This window comes from Chaetodon trifascialis, chromosome 2, assembly GCF_039877785.1.
Source record: "Chaetodon trifascialis isolate fChaTrf1 chromosome 2, fChaTrf1.hap1, whole genome shotgun sequence".
Taxonomy (NCBI): Eukaryota; Metazoa; Chordata; class Actinopteri; order Chaetodontiformes; family Chaetodontidae; genus Chaetodon; species Chaetodon trifascialis.
The window spans coordinates 8378106-8398774 of NC_092057.1; the positions used below are offsets into that span (position 1 = coordinate 8378106).

The window sequence follows — 20669 nt, forward strand, 5'->3', positions numbered from 1 at the left end:
GGAGGTCACAGACTGGATGTGTACTGGTCTAACTGGTGGCACCACAGCGACACAAAGCTCCTCAGGTCAGGTCTTCACTCTGAACACGTCATGTTTTTATTTCATCTGGCCTGAAATATTCAGGGACATTTTAGTTGGACGTGAGACATCTGTGTGACGTCCACATGATGTCCTCTCGCTCTGCTGACTTTCTGACACAGTGAACATGGTTTCATGAATGAGTGAATGAGTGGCTGCAGTGATCTGACCGTTCTGCCTCGACTGACTGACGGCTTGTTTCCTCTCTGTGCTGCAGGGATGCCCGTTTGGTTTTTTGTGAAGATCGCTCCAATCAGAAATGAGCAGGACAAAGTCGTCCTGTTTCTCTGCACCTTCAGTGACATCACCGCCTTCAAGCAGCCAATTGAGGATGACTCTTCGAAAGGTGGGCGGGTCCCTGACTGCAGCACACTGTGTCTGTGGTCACACACTGATTTACTGCACTCAACACTGAAGACAAAGTCATTAAGCTGATCAGAGTTCACCTGACTCCCAACACTTGGCTCTTATTGGCTGTACAGTCTGTCAGTCCACAGATCCATCAGTCAAACCAGAGCAGCAATCAAAGCAAAGAACTTAGAGTTAGACATTAACTCACAGATAGAAACGACAGTCCAACAGCTGTAACATTTCACAGCAGATTAGTGATGCATGAGACAGCAATATTCAAGCAATGTGATAAAAGAGAAAGACACTTATGAGCGTTAGCGTCCACTGGTGAGTCGTCCAGCTAAGAGGTCCACGTTTCAGAGGAGGACCCCTCATTACCCGTCAGAGCTGCAGAGACCCCGAGTCTCTACCTGTACCAGGTGTCTCTTCAAAATACGTTTTCTCATCGTAACTGGTCACTTTAGTTTACTGAAAGTAGTGATTATAGGCTCCAGTTTCTGTTTGACACTCACTGAGCACGGTGAGACCTGATGGTGTCGTATGTAGGTGGTGTAGTATTTTATACTGTGTCTCAGTCTCACTTCGATCAAAAGACGTTTTCTGGAGGGTTAATCCAGAGTTCATGATGGGTCTTAAAGATCCAAGCTTCATTTAATGCTGCTTGTCATGGATCATCAGGAACACTGGAGGTAGACTCAGCCTGTCCCGCTCCTGTTCAGTTTGTCTCTGATGTGTCCTGTCCTCTGAGGTCTGTGTCACTCTGTCTGGTTTGCAGGTTGGGGTAAATTCGCCCGTCTGACTCGCGCTCTAACCAGCAGTCGAGGAGTCCTTCAGCAGCTCGCTCCAGCCGTCCACAAAGGAGAGAATGTCCACAAACACTCACGGCTGGCAGAGGTGAGATCACGTCCTTCCTGTTTTCAGCAAAGCCTTTACCTGAAGGTGGTGCAGGTGGAGTCCATTCAGCTTACAGAAACCTCCTTCTCCTGGCAGAGGAGCGTTCGGGTGGTGCTGCCTCATGATCGCCTGTTTAAAATGTGTGTTAGATACCAAACTCACACCTTTCGTGTCTCATATGACATCATATTGAGAAACAGATTTTAATGGATTTTTATACTTTTTCCACTTCAGAATCAGAAACTAATGAGAGTTTTATTAGTGAAGTGTGTTAATTCATGACAGTCAGGACATTTACACACCGACAACCAGCAAGTAAAACAAATTTCGTCCACTGTAGTTACCTGGTGACAGCTGATGGTTTTATAAGGGACACGTCTCAGTCTGTCGAGCCGAAGTGCAGACACTCTGCGGGTGTACAGCCGTGTGGGGCGTCTTCCTTCACAGATGATCTTTGATGGGTTCAGTCACACAAACGGACTCATTAACGTTAATTAACAGCTGATGTGAGATGTTGCTGTGACCTGAATGTCCTCTGCACTCAGCTGTGATGATGAGAAGAGAGATTCAAGATTCATAATGATTGTGGTGAATCTGTTCATTCACTCTCATACACAGTGAATGCTGCCCTGTGCAGACCTGCTGTCCTCGAAGAGTCCAGTAAAGAGACTATGGCTGTCTGATGGGGTTTATTTTGACCGTGAAAGGATCCATTAGAATATGCTTGGGTTGCCCCTTATGCACGACATCTTTGACTTTTGTTTATTTGGATTCAAAGCGTCATGGCTCCACGTGGCGAGCTCCTCTCTGATGATTCAGGTGGCCTCACCTGGTGTCTTCGTGCCGTCTGAAAAGCTTTCCATTGGTTGCAGACTCTATAACGGATGATGCAATCCGGCTCCAGGAGCAGAGGCCTGAACGTGATGCATTATGAATGATTGCTTAGTGATGGTGTTTACTGCAGGATGACACCGGACGTAACTCATAGAACTGTACAAAAAGGCTGCGAAGCTTCAATATTGGTGTTTTCATTCTGGCATTAGAGGAGTGTTAAAGCACTTTGGATTGAACTCCTCTAAAGTGATATGACACAAAGCCACAGCCTCTCTCCCTGTTATTAGACGGAGCAGAGTGTTCAGACGGGCTGATGGATGGAAGCACTTCCTGTTGTTTACCTGCTTTCCACCCTGTTATTAAAGATGGAATTTGGCCCTGTTCCTTCCTGAGGTCTCGTTCCATCATCCTTTGAAAACATCTTACCGTTCATTGATTCAAGGCTCAGAGGAATCTTAAAAATCTGGAATATTAAGAAAAGGAGGGTTTGATGCTGCAGTGAGGTGACATCTTTAGTTCATTAATGGTTAATGAATTAACCAGAGTACAGGCTGGGTTATGCTACTGTCCGCCTCCACTCACAACAACAAAAAAAAGGTACATATTCCAGCGAATATATACCATTTTTCTTTCTCAGTTAGCTGCTGTGACCCACGAGCTGTCGAGGTCAAGCGTGCCTTCATATGATTCAACTGGTCCCAGGTCTCATTTCATTGGACACGCTTTCAAGTGCAGGGCGGGAACAGAGATGGACTTTGGTGGGAGACTCTTGAGCGCTGCATTAGCTGTGCTAGCGCTACCATTCAGTCATTTAAAACGAATCATGAAGGTGTGGTTGATTTTGGAGTGAAATTGGCGCCATACAATCTTTATCTTTCATTTGTATGCTAAAGTGCTAATCACGTCAGTGTTTTTCGCCTCAACAGGTTTGTCCTCAGAGAATCTGAGCTGCTTCGACAGACACTCACGGATATGAGGATCAAAGTGTCTTCACACAGCTGGAGATCACCTGGAATATTTGTTTGCTGATGGATCTATTTTCAGTCTCACAGCTGACAAGATTTATTCTGCAGCCTGAGATCCGGCACACAGCATGGAGGAAACGACCACCTTGAGCGAGTGACAGCAGACTGTGTGACAGTCGAGCGTGAAACAATAAACCTTCTGACAGCAGAGTGTTTATGGCCACATACCTGCAGAGCTGATGAGACGCCCATCAGCCTCCGCTGTGCTGCGTCTTTAATGCTAATTTGCTAATGTTAGCATGCTAACATGCTAAAGTAAGATGTCAAAGAAGTCCAAGTGCAGACCTGTTAGCATGTCTGTCGACTCTTAGTCTTGTTTCTGTGGTTTTATCAGGACAGACGCTCCCATGTCCAGACTGTAGATGTTGTCTAATGTTTTGAGTTTGTCCTCATATCAGAAACGTCCGTTAATACAATGAACCATGTGTCCGTTATCCTCCCGTGGTCGTATGAATGATGTTGCTGCTTCCACCTTTTTACGAGACATTGTAATAACGCCATGAAATGTCTTAAAGCTGGGACAAGCTTTGACACCTTTTACCGTGTCCCTGTCTGTCTCTAATGTCCACCAAGTCTTAACCAATCACTGACCAGTGTTCATGTTTTTAAAGCTAAAACGTGTGAAGATGCTGTAAAGCTTCCTGTTTAGCTGTTCAGCTATGAAGACTCGTTGAATATTTCATACTGCAATAGATTTTGGTTAATTTAAGTTTTTTGTTTTTTACTCACTCATGAAAACGTGAACCATTTTCCCTCCGTTAGGATTCGGCCTCTTCATGTATATTCAATATATTTGTCAGCATCAAACAAACCCCAGCTTGATCTGATGTTTCTTGCACTTCAGGTTCTGCAGCTGGGCTCAGAAATCCTGCCTCAGTACAAACAGGAAACCCCGAAGACGCCGCCGCACATAATCCTACACTACTGTCTCTTCAAGACCACCTGGGACTGGGTCATCCTCATCCTCACCTTCTACACTGCCATCATGGTGCCCTACAACGTCTCCTTCAAGACCAAGCAGAACAACGTCACCTGGCTGGTGGTGGACAGCATCGTGGATGTCATCTTCCTGGTCGACATCGTCCTCAACTTCCACACCACCTTCGTGGGCCCGGCCGGAGAGGTCATCTCCGACCCCAAGCTCATCCGCATGAACTACGTCAAGACCTGGTTCGTCATCGACCTGCTGTCCTGCCTGCCTTATGATGTCATCAACGCCTTCGAGAACGTCGATGAGGTCAGTGGACGTTTTTTAAACTGTTATATACAAAGTAACAGCTTCCTTAAACAGGATGCCATGTGTAGGAAGTCATTACAGGCTGTGAAGTCACTGGATGAATGTGAAACAGTAGGATGTCATGTGTAGCCACGTTAGTGACTGTCAGTCATTTGAACTCAGATCTCAGTGTATCCTGATGCGCATCGAGCTGTGATGTGCCCGTTTGTCTTTCAGGCTGCAAATTCCAGGTCAGCAGTGTAAAAATCCAAAGGCATTCAGTTTGCTGTGATTTCCTGAGAGTGATTTTAATATCATGAGCTTGTTTCTTCCAACAGTTGATATATCAGACCAGACTGATCAATTCACCAAATCCACAAATTCACGGCCGTTAAATCCATAAATCATGATGTCATATCTGATGATTTCAGGATATTTCTTTCCATTTGTTCAAAAACTGTTAAAAATACATCAGTGAGCCTCACCGTTGAACACACTGCGGCACCATATATGGATTCATCTGCCGGTGAAAATAGTCCCATCAGATTTCCTCCTGCTTGCAGCAGCTGTTTTAGTAAAATTCTTATTTAAAAATGAAAGTCTATTTTTGTGAGGTCATTTTAAAGATAGGAGTCTTCAGCAGGTGTTTGTCTCTTCATGGGATTTGTTGTCTCGAACAACAACAAAAACAGATAAGAATTATTTTTATAGTACAATGATTCTTTGGACTTTGGCATGAACTGAGCTCCTCTGCATCCGTAATTTCACGGCTTTACTTGCAAAACTGAAAACATGCAATAATGCAGGTTTCACGTCTCTGCACTTTGATTTTCTTTCTGCTCTGATGTGAATTTTAAACCAGCAGACGCTCAGTAACACCAGTAACACCAGTAAATACCAGTCATGTCTAACAGACCGCCGCTCTCAGTCCTCTCAGTCCACTCAGCTGAGGCCTGAAATGAAAGAGACATGAAGCGTGACTGCAGGTCGTGGACGCTGCGTCTAATCAGCATGATGGAGAGGACTGTTTCACATTCATCCAGTGACTTCACAGCCTGTAATGACTTCCTGTAGCTGCAGAGCGAACGGTCCTGACTGAGCGCTGCTGAACTGCTGACACGGCAGAAAATCCTCCAGTGGAGCGGCGTGAACATGTTTCCCATCAGGCTGGGCGCTTCGCTCGGAGGCAGAGACTCGCCCGCTGTGAGATCAGATCGGTGTTGAGAAGGCTGATCCTGAATCAGGAGTGAGACGCCCACGCCGCCGATCTGCTCGCACACTGAGGTTTTCTGCTGCTGTTGTTTTGCGTGTGAACATATTTGGGAGGAAAACAAACTTTGTCTGATTCCTGAAGATCTGAATTGGAAAACATGTCTCCTCTGTGCTGCTCAAAGCTTGAACTCTGGATCGTCCTGTCGCCTCTGAAGTGCATCAGACATATCAAGCTGATTTTGAGCTCAGTTTGTTTTTTAATGTCTGCTACCTGTTGGTCTGTGTATTGATTTATGATCAGGATTCTGTCTGTGATCAGTGTTCATTTAGATGTTTGAATATGATTTTGATATTTTGGACTTCGTATTTTGAGTTGGAACATGAACAGAGGACACTGTGATTTGTAGCTGAGTAGAAAGGAGTAAAAAGGAGAAATGAACCAAACAGTTTCTGATAGTAGAGAAAAGGAGGAAAGTGAAGCTTTGAGCTCAGATGGAGAATATTAATAAACCTTCACAGCCTTGAGATTAGTCACTGTCAGTTTTTGCCAAAGATAAATCAATAAATAAATCAATCCACAGTCAGCTCTGTGGATTTCTACACTGAAATAACAAAAGGTCAACTTTTTGTTTTCCACCTCAGTAAACGAGGAAACTGCTGGAAAACAGAATTTCTGAAGGTCAGTGGATGGGTCTGTGACAAACATGCTGAATGAGTTTCCTCCATCGTTTGCAAAGCTTATGCTTTTTAATGAATCCTGCAAGAAATGAGAGCAGAGGAAGAGGAGTGAGGAAGAAGAGCGGTGTCTCTTCACGTCAGAGCTGACGTGAAGAGACAGTGAGCTCATGTTACCGTGTGGTCGGCTACGTAAACTCCACAAAAGGTTTATTTTAAGATCACAAGGAAACAGTTTTTGCCGTGGAGTCGATCAGACCGGAGACAGCGAGGAAGAGCAGAAGTGACGCTCTTCCTGCTGTCAGTAACCTCTGACAGTCGGACACTCTGAAAGGTCGTCCGTCAGTGCGGTGGGATGGTTTGTCCTCTGAAGAGACTGTGAGACAGAAGCCCCATCAAGCTTCATCATCATCATCATTATCATCATCATGCAATCAGTTTTTATCATCGTGGGCAAACAAAGCTCGTTATGTCACCGTCATCAGCTCATTCTGTCCTGATCACAGCAAAACAAAAGGAAAAAAACACTGATGAATGGTGTCCTGTGAGGGCTGCCGTAGAGGACGAAAACAAAGTTGTTGAGTGAAAGGAGACGGACGTGTTGGGATTTAACTCCTCTTCAGCCCATCAGGATGAAATCGTCCTCTTCACTCTGTCCTCCGTCACGCTCTTGATGCTCGGCGCCTCTCAAGCCTGCTAATGGAGGAGCAGTGCATTGTGGGTGTTTCCCCAGTGAGGAAGTGGTGTTGATGAGACGAGCTGGAGAGGCAGCTGAGTGATTTGAGGAGAGGTTGCAGCAACAGAGCAGTCAAACATGAGAGGACGAGTATGTGTGGATGGCCACTGCTGCACGCTTCACACATGTTTCATACGTGTTTCATACATTTCATACAAGCTTCACACATGTTTCATATGTGTTTCACACATTTCATACAAGCTTCACATGTGTTTCACACGTGTTTCATACAAGCTTCACACGTGTTTCATACAAGCTTCATATGTGTTTCATACAAGCTTCATGCGTTTCACACGTGTTTCATACATGTTTCATACAAGCTTCAGATTTTATCCTTCCTGATGGAGGAGGAGGATTGAAGAGCAGCTGCTGAACATAAACACTGACCTGTCAGGTCACATGATTTGACATGTTTGTCTTCATAACACGCTGGAATTCTGGATTCTAGTTGAAGTACTTGTCTGTGCAGGTTAGTTTGACTCATATTCACCTTTACTGTTCGGCCAGCGTAATTATGGCGGGAGCAAAGGAGGAAGTCATATGACGTAGCATGAAGAGCAAGCAAACCGTGACTCAGGAGACTGCTGAGCAAGCCTTTTCATTGGCAGGACAAGATACAAAAGATACAGAAAAGACAAAAAATCACTTAGAAGTAAAGAAAGATGTAAAAGATTTGACTAAACGTAGTGTGAAGTCATTGTGTGAGGCGTCTCTTACTGAATTGAATCTGTCAGATGCAGCTTGAAGCAGCTGCAGACTGATCAGGTGATCAACAGCCTCTAAACCTACAACAGTTTATAGTCCAGTCCATCAGTCAATCAATCAATTAACCAAATGACTGACCAGGACGAGTCGATCAATCAATCAATAAACTCAACCACCAGGGAGAGCCTGACAGGCTGTGGTGGTCCTACGGAAACTTCCTGTCAGCTTATCTTCATGCGCTGAAGAAATGAGATTTTTTTTAAATAATAGTTAATAAATAGAGATTTTCTTTCTTCTAACACGAGAAAAGAACAGAATGAGGAAAATAAATCCTAACATTCAGATGTTTAATGTTTCAGTGAAGCAATTTCAATCAATGAAAGCATTTTCAAAATAAAAGCATCAATAAAAGTTTGCAACTTTCACTTCTTTGTCTCACTGACGCTCTGGACTCCTCTTCCTCTGCAGGGCATCAGCAGTCTCTTCAGCTCCCTTAAAGTGGTCCGTCTGCTCCGTTTGGGTCGAGTCGCCAGGAAGCTGGACCACTACATCGAGTATGGCGCCGCCGTGCTGGTTTTACTGGTGTGCGTGTTCGGCCTGGCGGCTCATTGGCTGGCCTGCATCTGGTACAGCATCGGAGACTACGAGGTGATCGACGAGGACACCAACAGCGTGAGGATGGACAGCTGGCTGTTCCTGCTCGGGGAGACGGTGGGGACGCCCTACAGATTCAACGCCTCGGGGACGGGCCGTTGGGAGGGGGGGCCCAGCAAAGACTCGGTCTACATCACCTCCCTGTACTTCACCATGACCAGTCTGACCAGCATCGGCTTCGGAAACATCGCGCCAAACACGGACGGAGAGAAGATCTTCGCCGTGGCCATGATGATGATCGGATGTGAGTCACTTCCTGTCATACTTATTGATCAGAGCAGCATCACACTAGGTGACAGAAGTAAACCTCCGAACTGATGAACGAAACATAACAAATGTAAATGACACCAAGAGACCAGTTAATACGACCCTGATTCCAACACGATCTGGACTCTAAACCACAATCAATCATCAGTAATCAAACTGTACACTGACAGCAGCTTCATGTATTCATCTCCTTCATCCAGTCGTGTTCACAAAGTGGTGAACCTCGCTCCATCCTCTATGATCGACTGAGCCTTTCCAGGATGCCCCTTTCATACCCAATCATGATCCTCTCACCTGTTACCAATCAGCCTGTTTACCTGTGGAATGTTCCAAACAGGTGTTTTTGGAGCGTTCCACATCTTTCCCAGTCTGTGAAACCTGTTGCTGCATCAAATTCACAATAAGAAGATATTTACAGAAATCAATGAAGTTGATGAGGAAGAACATTGAATATATTGATGTTGTTCTCAGGTGAGTCTGTGATCAGCAGGTGATCACATGTTTTTTGTTACAGCATCCAGCTGTGTCGGAGTTGGGTTGTGTAACAGTGTTGAATAGTTCAGTGCACCGAACAAGAACACAGACTTCAACACATCCTGCTGGAGTCACTGCCTCTTTCTCTCTGTGTTTCAGTAATCTGGAGGTTTTTATGTGTGAACACAACAGTCGTACGTGTTGTCTGCAGGTTGATGTCACCTTGTAGAAATGCAGAGTTGTCGCTCTCATAGTTCAAACCTTCACCGATACTTCGCAGACTTTGTCCTCCGTCTGTCTTTTCTCTGCAAATCGTGATGTCCCACAATCCCTCTGTGCATCAGTCAGAGTCAGACCAATAATCACTAAATCATTTATTGATGGTTGACTCCATCAATATCGCTTCGCTTTGAAATTTTAACTTTCATACAAAAATTCAGCGTTTAAATTTTCTATTGAAACATTTAAGATTCTCGGTGTAGAAAGTGAACAGACTGACTTCACCTGCTCAGACTTCACCTGGTCAGACTGTGACAGGAAACAGATGGAACACAGGACGTTAGGTTCACGTGTGAGTCTACAATATAACATAATTTCGTAATATAACGATGATGCCAAAACTGTCCAATCAGCGAGCCTCCTGTCAGTCACTTCCTCCTTTTGGTTTGATTGTAAAAGAACTAAAATGAACCAAAGTACAGGTATGACACAGAGCAGGTGGATGGAACGGACACACCCACAGCTCCCCTCACCTGTCTGACATCATCAGAGTGACGTTGGATGTTAACATGTGATCAAAGATTCTTAGTCAAACATGAAAACAGATGTTACTGATGTAAAGGCAGCGTCAGAAGACCAACTCGGCCTGACTCGATCCTGGTTTTGAAGGCCTTTCAGTCACTAAGGAGCGATGAGAGGTGGCAGTCTTTCTACTATGTGTTATCTGAAGTTGTGAGCTCCATCTGTCTGCTCCATCTGCCTGCTCCATCTACAGCCTTTAGTTTGAGCGGTGTGGAGTCATGTTCACACCTCCTCCACCACCAGTTCATAGAAACATCCATCTTCATGGTGAACCAGTGTGGATGTCTGTTCCTGGTCATGAGTCATGGAAGGAGCTCATGTGGAGTCATGTGAACACTTTGAACAATATGGAAATGGACTCACTGTAGCAGCAGATGTTAACAGATTTAGCCAAAGAAGAAGAATCAGAGGGACAATCCACTTTATTCCTCACACACTACATGCACACGCACGACATGCACTGGTGAAATTTTTCCTCTGCCTTTAACCCATCCTGGTAAGTCCTTCCTCTGCAGCAGACCAGGAGAGGTGGGCTGCCATCCGACCGATGCTCAGGGACCCAGTTTTCTTCCTCACCAATGGTCAGGTGGTGATCTTCATCCATGTTTTTTTATGGAGGATACCCCAGGTGAACATGGGGAGAACATGCAAACTCCACACAGAAAGACCCCTTTTTCCTCGAGCAGCAGGCACCGTAGGCATGGTGGAGGACACGCCCCCGGTGCCCACAGCGGGAATCAAACCCGGGACCTTCTAGCTGTGAGGCGACAGTGTTGCCACCTGTCCACTGTGCCACAAAACAGGCGTTCCCATACCAGGAGTCGAACCCGGGCCGCTTGGGTGAAAACCAGGAATCCTAACTGCTAGACCATATGGGACAGCTAAAACTGTACGCCCGAACAGGGACTTGAACCCTGGACCCTCAGATTAAAAGTCTGATGCTCTACCGACTGAGCTATCCGGGCTCGTTGTTGAAGAGTCTAGGAATAAAAATGATGTTACCACAGATCACACTGGTGTCACGTCACAGCATCAACAATCAGGACAAACTCAGTGGGACACTTCAAGAAAACGTCCTGCAGTTTGTTTCCTGTGTCTTCAGACTTCCTGCAGCAATTTGGTCCGAAAGGTTTCTTAAATATGGCATAATATAGTACAGTGGTCTTCACTGAAGGTCCACCTGGTAGATTTCTTCACCGCTTCTCATCTATCAGCAGGTTAGTTAGCTCCCTGATCACACCAATGAGTAGTTTCATGAGTATGATGAAGATGAAAAATGGAAGATCAGACTTCATGCTAACGCTAACGTGTGCTAGCTTTCTGCAGTTTGACTGAACAGGCCTGTGTTTGAATGAGTTAATGGTGTGTTCTGCAGACGTAGCTGTCAGTTAGTGTTAGCTAGCTCGTTAGCTGGGCATCGCTAACAGATGCTCTGTCCTCTCAGCTCCTGTGTTTTGGTTTCCTTCAGCCTCTGTGTGCAAAGGATCTCTGACTGCAGCTCCATGTTCACAAGGTATATATGGCTGCTGAGCTACGATTGGACAGTTTCTGTTTGAGGGAGGGGTTTAGCTGTAGAGAAGTTTTTGGCTGCTCGGCTTTGACATTTTGGTTCTAATTTTGAACTTTTCTGCAGTTGTTTATCATTTGACCTTTACTGCTAGCTGCTGCTGCTGGTCTGTGCTGGCCTGTGCTGGTCTGTGCTGGTCTGTGCTGTTCTGTGCTGGCCTGTCCTGGTCTGTGCTGGCCTGTGCTGGTCTCTCCTGAGCCCAGTGAAGCTTGTCACAGTTTACGGGTTTAGAAAAGCGTGTCTGCTGCGATCCAAACAGACGGACGGCCTCTCCGTTAGTGGTTGTTTCCTCAGCGACGTGATGAGACCTGACAAGCTGCGGCCTGCTGTGGTGGAGTTCCTCGCTGAAATATTAACTGTCCTGTCACATCGGCTGGCCGCATGTCGTCCCCACTGTCTGCTGCAGTCCACATGCATCCAGCTGCTCAGCAGGACGCCCGATTTGGCCTGAAAGCTGGAGGTGACTGCAGTGATCCTGCAGGTCAACGATTTAACACAGACAGTAACGCGTGTCTGAGCCATGACATGACTGAAGATTTCAGGGTTAAATTAACTCTTCAGCAGCTACAGGCCCTGCTGGTTTGGATGTTCACCATCTTCAGTTGTCTGGGTTCAGGCTGGCTGACCTGTGTGGCATCATGAAAAAAACACTGGGGACTAACAATCGCCCAATCAGCACCATGGGCGGGGCTAACTCTGTCGTCAAATGTTCCAGATGTGCAGTCTGTGCAGCTGTAGCTGGACAGTCGTCTGTGTGTGGGTCTGCAGTGGCATTAAAACGCCAACGTTCAGTGAACAGTTTACAGACAGCTCCTCACACTGAGGGCCGTGAGTGGAGGTTTTCCAGAACATCTGCAGGTAAAAGCTTTTCCTCTCTGAGCTGCAGGATGAAGAGTTTCAGTGTTGACAATTTGTTTCCTTCATCGGATGCTGCTGTCGCCTGGTGTCACATTAGGATCACAGTCTGTTCGTCTGGATCACGTTCACACTCGGCCTTCCAGAGACACTTCATCAGACATCACCTCCAGCAGCAGACTGAGGCTGCACTCGTCTCACTTTGTCTCATCTGCTCACCTGCGAGTGACCCAAAATGTCTACTCATTAAGATCGTTGAGAAGCAGTCAAACACTCCTGAATTAGATCACGAGGTCACTGAGTGTCCAGTGGAAGCAGACTTCTAACCCAGTTTCACTTCCTGTTTGTGAGTTGAGCTCTGCAGTGCAGGGATCCATCATGCTCTGACAGTTTGTCCCTCTGGGCTCCCGTAGTGCCACCGTGCTGTTAATGTACTGATGGTGCAATGCAGTGTGGGTAAACCTTTTGGTTTCCTATTTAGATTCATGAGGAGCAGTGAAGGAAGTGGAGTCTTGGATTAACCCCACGCCTCCTCTTGTTGGCTTCCTTCCTCACAAAAAGGCTGAGAGCCGCTGGAGGCTGATGGAGGCAGTTGCTATGACAGCCAGCATCCTGGATCCAGGATGAGAGTTTGGGTCATTAGCATACGAGTGCTGTAATGCTAATGGTGACATCAGGACGGGGTCTGAGAGGAAGGACAGAAATAGCTGGTCCATTTTCTGTCCAGAACGTCCTCTGGACCATGGCTCTGTGAGGACACCAGCTGACTGATGATCATGTGTGTCGACCAGCACACGCTAACAGTTAATATTCTCTGTGCTCTACATGAAAGCAGAGTTCACTTTGTTTCAAGCTGCTGTGTTTCTCCTGAATGTGGCTCAGAGGCTCGAGCTAACCCTCCACCTGTGTGACGGAGGTTTGGGAAGACGAGGACAAACTGTTTGAGCATCTCACATCTTAAAGTCTGCTGTTTGTGGGTGTGAAGACTGTGACAGGTTTTAACGTCTGTTTGGAGTAAAATGATGTTGCTCTGAGCTTTTTAATGTTTTCTTCCTCCAGAGAGAGAAAAACAGTGTGAACAGCTTCTCAGCAGTGAGCCTCACAGTGACAGCAGGTCCAGGACCTGAATCAGGTCCTAGACCTGCTGTCACTGTTTCATGTTAGCTTCACTGCAGGAAAGTGTACTGTGTGTACCCTGTACAGTAAAGTGTACTGTGTGTACTCTTACAGTAAAGTGTACTGTGTGTACTCTGCGCAGTGATCTTCCTGAAGGTCACCGTGAACAATTCCAGTCCACAGTCGTAGCTGCTGATTGGACGGCGGCAGCTCTCTGCTGGATGGGGTCGGAATTGATTGGTCGACCCCGGGTCCATACTGCTGACAGGCTGTGAGGAAGAGGAGCTGAATCAGAGATGGACTGCAGCAGTTTGCATTGATGAGCTGAGACACTAATAGTTACTGTCTGTGGACACGGACACATCTGACCAATCACGTTGCCTGTCAGACTGAGACTCTGGGTAATGAAGACATACTAAGCAACAACAAACTCAGGAAGCAGACATCTTTGTTTGATCCGCAGACGTCTTTCCTGTCTGTGTCTGAATAACCGTCACTGTCGTGTTTGGTGTATTTTTGGTGAAGTGACATTGACACGCCGTCTGTCTCTGATCAATAACTCTCTCTGTTGTTGTTTTACCAGGGACCCAAATTGTTCCCAAAGGCAGTATAAGCAAAACCTATTAAAAGACTTCTTACAGACTTTGTATTTCTAATTTATGAAACATCTAAATTTCTGCATCTGTTGCATTGTGGATTTAAAAAACAAAAACTAAAGGTTCTTTCCTTCCCGTCATCAGCGCTGCTGTACGCCACCATCTTCGGTAACGTCACCACCATCTTCCAGCAGATGTATGCCAACACCAACCGCTACCACGAGATGCTCAACAGTGTGCGAGACTTCCTCAAACTCTACCAGGTCCCCAAAGGCCTGAGTGAGCGGGTGATGGACTACATCGTGTCCACCTGGTCCATGTCCAGAGGCATCGACACCGACAAGGTAACGTCCGACGTGGCTGTGATGTCAGTAATACAACTTCAGCTTTATTTACATTTCATATATTTTTAATATCCAAGTGATGCTGACAGATCAGAGATCTGGCTTGTGGTTGATGGTCAGTTTGACCCTGATGTGACCTCAGTTTGACCTTGTTTAACCTTAGTTTGACCTTGATGTGACCTCAGTATGATCTCAGTGTGACCTCAGTTTGAATTGATGTGACCTTAGTTTGACCTCGGTTTGACCCTGATGTGACCTCAGTATGACCTCAGTATGACCTCAGTTTGACCTTGATGTGACCTCAGTGTGACCTCAGTTTGAATTGATGTGATGTGACCTCAGTATGACCTCAGTGTTACCTCAGTTTGACCTTGATGTGACCTCAGTGTGACCTCAGTTTGAATTGATGTGACCTTAGTTTGACCTCGGTTTGACCTCGATGTGACCTTAGTTTGACCTCGATGTGACCTCAGTTTGACCTCAGTATGACCTCAGTGTTACCTCAGTTTGACCTTGATGTGACCTCAGTGTGACCTCAGTTTGAATTGATGTGACCTCAGTTTGACCTCAGTTTGACCTCGGTGTGACCTTAGTTTGACCTCCATGTGACCTTGGTTTGAGCTCGGTGTGACATCAGTTTGACCTCAGTACGACCCCGGTGTGACCTCAGTTTGACCTCTGTGCCTGCAGGTGCTGCAGATTTGTCCAAAGGACATGCGAGCGGACATCTGCGTCCACCTCAACAGGAAGGTGTTTAAGGAACACCCGGCGTTTCGGCTGGCCAGTGACGGCTGCCTGCGAGCCCTCGCCATGGAGTTCCAGACGGTCCACAGCGCGCCGGGCGACCTCATCTTCCACGCCGGAGAGAGCGTGGACAGCCTGTGCTTTGTGGTGTCGGGGTCATTGGAGGTCATCCAGGACGACGAGGTGGTGGCCATCTTGGGTGAGTTTGGTTCTTAAATGGAGACCTGAGAACATTCTGAACTCCACAACCAACCTGTTTCTGGTCCTGAAGGTTTGGAAAGACTTTGATGAGACTTTAAAACCTCGTCTCACTGCGTCCAACTGCTAATCCTGATGAAATGTACGGGTTCTTATCTAACGGTTTATTAAATGTTCATCTTTTGTTCCCATCGTCAAAAGAAGTTTTCAGGCTGATGAAACCGAGAAAACGAGCAAATCCACCAGATGCCAGAAGAGTCTGTCAGACAGAAGGTTTTTATAGAGCCAGCGTCGAATCGACTGAAGCTCCACTGAATATTGTTTTTTATGATGTTTCTTCAACGTCCTTTAAAAGTCCAGTTGTCTGGTTGCCATGGTGACAGTGAAGCTGTGTGAGACTTCCTTTTAGAAACACAGTTCAGCTCTGCAGAATCTTCTGGATTTGGTCCCAGTCAGCCTAGTCCATCAACACCTCGCTCAGCTTTATCACAGCTCCGTCAGCAGGTGAAGTCGGTGTGCTTCAGATGAAGAACTGAAAATGTGTTTGTGCTGCTGCCAGCTGACGCCTCCTCTGCCTCACTGTGGAGGAAACACCTGAGCTCTGAGACAAACAGCGAACCCTGCAGAGTCACCTGCCACACAGAAAGCACAGCAGGACAGAAAGACGCTGCGCTGCTTCCTCAGCACATCAAAACAAAACCTGTTCGCTATTTTTGTCAGCGAGCAGGAATTACGCTCCAGGGCTCTCATTAGCGGCATCTTTTTTCTGCATGAAGTGTTTGTTTCCTGCCTGTTTTTTGGGGCTGACGAGGGGAGAACGCTCACTGCTTCAGAAACAAACAGAGCCAAAGATGACGGAGGAAGCTGTGGAGGCGGAGCTCGGCTGAACGAACAGCTGTCAGAGTCATTATGCAATTCACAGAACCTCTGAGCTCTTTAGCGGCTTCCTGATACGCAGGAGTATCGTGAGTCAGCAAGCAGGCAGCAGCACAAACATCCAGATCTTTCAGGAGCACTTTGAAGCATTAGGAAGGTGATGGAAACGACAAAAAATCCCCCCAAAATTTAACACTCTTCAGCCGATTAACACAGTCAGCGGAGGATGGAAACACCTTTTCAAATAAGCTGTGATGAAGCGAACATTTAACTGACACGACTGAGCAGCTGTTTTCACTCAAGAAGAAGAAGAGATTAAAACATCTCCCCGTCGTTGCTCCACACAGATCTGCTTTAACATGAACACATGAAACAAACAGAAATGTCACGTTTCCATTTTACACTTTTCTTCACTGTTTCAAGTTTCGACCGACGTTTTTTTAATTCCCACTGAAGAAATGGCGCCACCTGCTGCTTATCTGGATGAACCGCCTCCTAACGATCACATAACGTTCACAGATGGAAACGAGCATTCGCTCCGTTCACACCTTCTTTGGCGAAACATTTGGATGTTCATGGTCCTCAAAGGATGAACTCAAACTACTTAAACCTAAATGAATGAGTCAACATGCTAACATTAGCATGGAGGTTACATTTTGGTGGAACATCCTGACATTAGCATGCCGTCTTAGCATGTTAACATGATAACGGAACAATTTTCCATTTAGAACATTGTCATTGTAGTTCGCTAACACGCTAAGTGTTACAGACCAAGTATCCTGTTAACATGCGTTTTCTGTGCATTTTGAAATGCTAATTTTAGCATGCTAACCTGCTAATGTTGTACGTGTATGTTGATTGTCTAATGTTAGCGCATTAGCATTCTGTTTTATTTGATGGCTGAAGCAAGGAAGCTTTTTAGAAATGCTGCTTTCTTATTTCAGAGGCATTCAAATGATTTTCAGAATGATTTCATTCACTGTACTCTTAACGGACACTAGAGCTGAAACAATTAGCCGATTAATTGATTAGTGAGTCAACCAAACGAATCCACAGCTGTTTTGGTAATTGATGAATCGCTTCATTTAGTTGTGAAAAATTCTCAGTTTCTGCTTCTCTGACTGGATTTGCTACTTTTATCTAAAGTTGACATAAACTGAATATCTTTGGGCTTGTGAGTGTTGGTCAGACTGCAGCTGATAAACTATAAAACTTAAAATGGACATTTTTCACTCTATATTTAATTGAGAAATGATTAATTGCTTCATTGAGAGAATCATCAGCGCATGAATCAATAAAGAACACGAGCTTTAGTTGCAGCTCTAACAGACACTGAAGAGGCTTGATTTGTGTCTTCAGTTGGTTCTCGTGCTGCGTTCAAGTGAGCAGGAAAAGCTCCTGCTGTTTCTGGCTCATGTGTCCTCACCCAATGAATGAGAGTGAAGTCTACATCCAGTCTGTGTTAGGGATAGGAATCGAGAACCGGTTCTTTTTGAGAACCGGCTCCCAGTAGCTCAATTCCTTGGAATCGTTTGCCTGCCTGGTTAACGATTCTGCTTATCGATTCCACCTGTATTACACATGCGCGATAACGTCACACACGCTGCATTGTTTTGGTTTAGAACGTAGCCGATATGGCGTCAAGGCAGAAACGCTCCAAAGTATGGCTATATTTCACGCGAAAAGTTTCCATTTCTTCAAAGGGGGGAAATACCTCCAACATGCTATGATTTGTCCACACAGCATGCAATTCATTTGCAGGAATGTCACGTGTTTGATACGCTACTTAGCGACGCTTGTGAATCTAGCGGCAGAGCAAACACCAGGGCGTCATCTGTTATTAGTGCCGAAGGTAATGTCGAACTCTTACAAGCCGTGTCTGTTGTGTTAAGGTTAGCACCATTTCACTGTGTAAACTGCTTTACACATATGCACATAATTTGTGCATACTGTATATGTTATATTTTCTATGCAGAGATGAAAATATAAGTTAACACAAACAAACTCATTTGTACTCTTTTATTTCCTTAACCAATGAGAATCGATAAGAGAATCGATAAGGAATCGGATCGATAAGCAAAATCGATAATGGAATCAAAATCGTTAAATTCTTATCAACTCCCATCCCTAGTCTATGTCCAGTCTACGTCCAATCTATGTCCAGTCTTCTCTTCAGGTGTGTTACCTGTTAGAGGTGTTTTTTTTATCATCTGATCCTAACATGGCGCTGATCCACCTCTCATGGTTTACGTCTGCTCCTGGAGACGAACAAAGATAGCAGCCTGGAAGGCGCTGGTCCAGCGGAGTGACGCTCAGCGAGCAGGTGTCTGCTCTCACTTCCAGATAATTTCCAGAGGAACTTTGTTATCGGCGCTCATGATCAGCTCCAGTTCCTCTCTGCATAAATATTTAGACTTTCCCTCCACTGAGCCCAACGCCACATCACCTCAGGCTATTTAAAGGGCGCTCACCTCCACTTCACTTCCTGTTTTCAGACTGATGTTCTGTCAGAGCAGCAGCAGTCTGTTAGAGCTCTTCCTCACTCTTCATCAGTGACGCAGGCGTGCACAGGTGTGTCTGCTGCATTTCTCCACAGGTGAAGACGAACAGCGACACTGAACTTGACTTTAATGTCACACATTTTATTTCACCTGTTTGAAACATAAACCAGGTTTCTGGTGTCAGTTTTCACTTTTTCTTCTTTGTTTGAAGATCCTGAAGCCAGAACGTCTGAAAGTGAACTTAAAACAGGAAAAAACACTTTTCTCACCAAAGAGTCTCACTTTTTAAACAACGAGCTGCTTTATTTTATTATTTTATTGGTCGTGTTTGACTTTTAAACTTTCTGTTTGCACCAATCAGCTGACAGAAAGCAGCACGGTAACACTCACCTGAAGGAGAGAGTGTGAAGATGTTTGGACTCCACACATTTGTCTGTCTGTCTGTCTGTCTGTCTGTCTGTCTGTCTGTCTGTCTGTCTGTCTGTCTGTCTGTAAGCTGGCTGTCTGTAACCTGTCTGTCTATCTGTCTGTCTGTCCGTGTCTGCAGGTAAAGGTGACGTGTTTGGCGACGTGTTCTGGAAGGAGATGACATTGGCTCAGTCCTGCGCTAACGTGCGAGCGCTGACCTACTGTGACCTCCACATCATCAAACGAGACGCGCTGCAGAAAGTGCTGGAGTTTTATTCCGCCTTCGCAAACCACTTTGCCAGAAATCTGCTGCTCACCTACAACCTGAGGAAGAGAGTGAGTTGGCACATCTGCACACCTGCACAGCTCACTGAGGTCGACCTTTGTTTTATTAAAACCTGCGTTTCCTGCAGAAATCAGCAGCATCCGTCATCATTCTGTGGACAGAGGTCTGACAGAATGAAGTAACTTTGGACACATTTTGTACATCAGAGACTTTAAATTGAATCAAACACCAAAATGCTCCTAAAATCAGAGCAAAGGCACAAAAACAACACGGAGAAACACAAAGGTGTGTTTGTGTCCGAGTCGCTGTGTGTATTCACACCAATGGCTGCTTCGCTCTCAGCTCGTCCTTCACAGAGCAGGTGTGACGGGAGCAAAGCCAGCAGTGTGGAGGTGGATGATAACAGGCGCTGCGTTCACGCCTCCACCAGTGCTGCAGTCCAAACACTGAGGGTCAGTTCATTTAGACTGAAGAGAAAAAACTCAAATCACCTTCAAAACTCACCTCAACAAAGTTCGCTGGATGGTCACCTGATCGTGGCGACCATTCCCTCCATCCTGTTTCCCTGGATGCTCTCATCATCATCATCATCACATTAACGAGGCCAGCTGATGTTAAACCAAACCCGTTTTCAGTCAAATGATCCGTTCTAATAAAGACATGACCGGCACTGCTAGCTTAATGCTAATGCTAAACACAGAATCGTTTGGATTAAAGTTCTTCTTCTCTGTCAGGATCAGCAGCAGGAGTTAACAAGTCCTTGAGCCCAGAGAGGTCGATTTAATCAGATCCTCTATTGATCGAAACAGCAGCAATCAATGCACTGATTTACAGATTTCATCAGTGATCCATAAACTCAGACAGACCTCCTGCTCGTGTCACAGGGACATAAATCCACTTCCTGTTCATCACACCTGACCTCCGTCTGACCACTGAATCGTCCTGTCACATCATCCACAGTGAATGTTGAGTATCACAGTAAAATGCAGGTGTAAGTGTAACAAATGTCCAGTTTATTAGGTACAGCTGGCTCACCTAACGCAGTCCAGCAGTAAATCCCTCAGCTTGTGTTATCGTTTTAATTTCACTGGAGGAGCATGTTGGAGTTTGACTTGCTGCTGAGCTGTGATGAGTTACTCTGGATTTATGTCTGGAGGTAGACCGTTTAAATGTGCTTCAGTGTGTACGTCGGTAAGTGAACGCATCACCATTTAATTGTGCTTCAGTGTGTACGTCGGTAAGTGAACGCGTCACCG

The 20669-nt window shown here is 45.7% G+C and overlaps 1 protein-coding gene and 1 non-coding gene across 2 annotated transcripts in view; one reads left to right on the forward strand and one right to left on the reverse strand.

Moving 5' to 3' along the window:
• The window catches only part of kcnh1b (potassium voltage-gated channel, subfamily H (eag-related), member 1b), a 37198-nt gene that overhangs the window by 9103 nt on the left and 7426 nt on the right, over window positions 1–20669 (forward strand). Inside the window, exons 4-10 of the mRNA XM_070974109.1 lie at window positions 296–424; window positions 1205–1323; window positions 4027–4419; window positions 8195–8624; window positions 14201–14400; window positions 15091–15343; window positions 19267–19463. Of these exons, the coding sequence (XP_070830210.1) occupies window positions 296–424; window positions 1205–1323; window positions 4027–4419; window positions 8195–8624; window positions 14201–14400; window positions 15091–15343; window positions 19267–19463 (1721 nt within the window). The remainder of the gene's footprint in view (window positions 1–295; window positions 425–1204; window positions 1324–4026; window positions 4420–8194; window positions 8625–14200; window positions 14401–15090; window positions 15344–19266; window positions 19464–20669) is intronic.
• trnak-uuu (transfer RNA lysine (anticodon UUU)) lies at window positions 10815–10887 on the reverse strand. The gene has a single exon. It is a non-coding gene; the product is annotated as a tRNA-Lys (tRNA).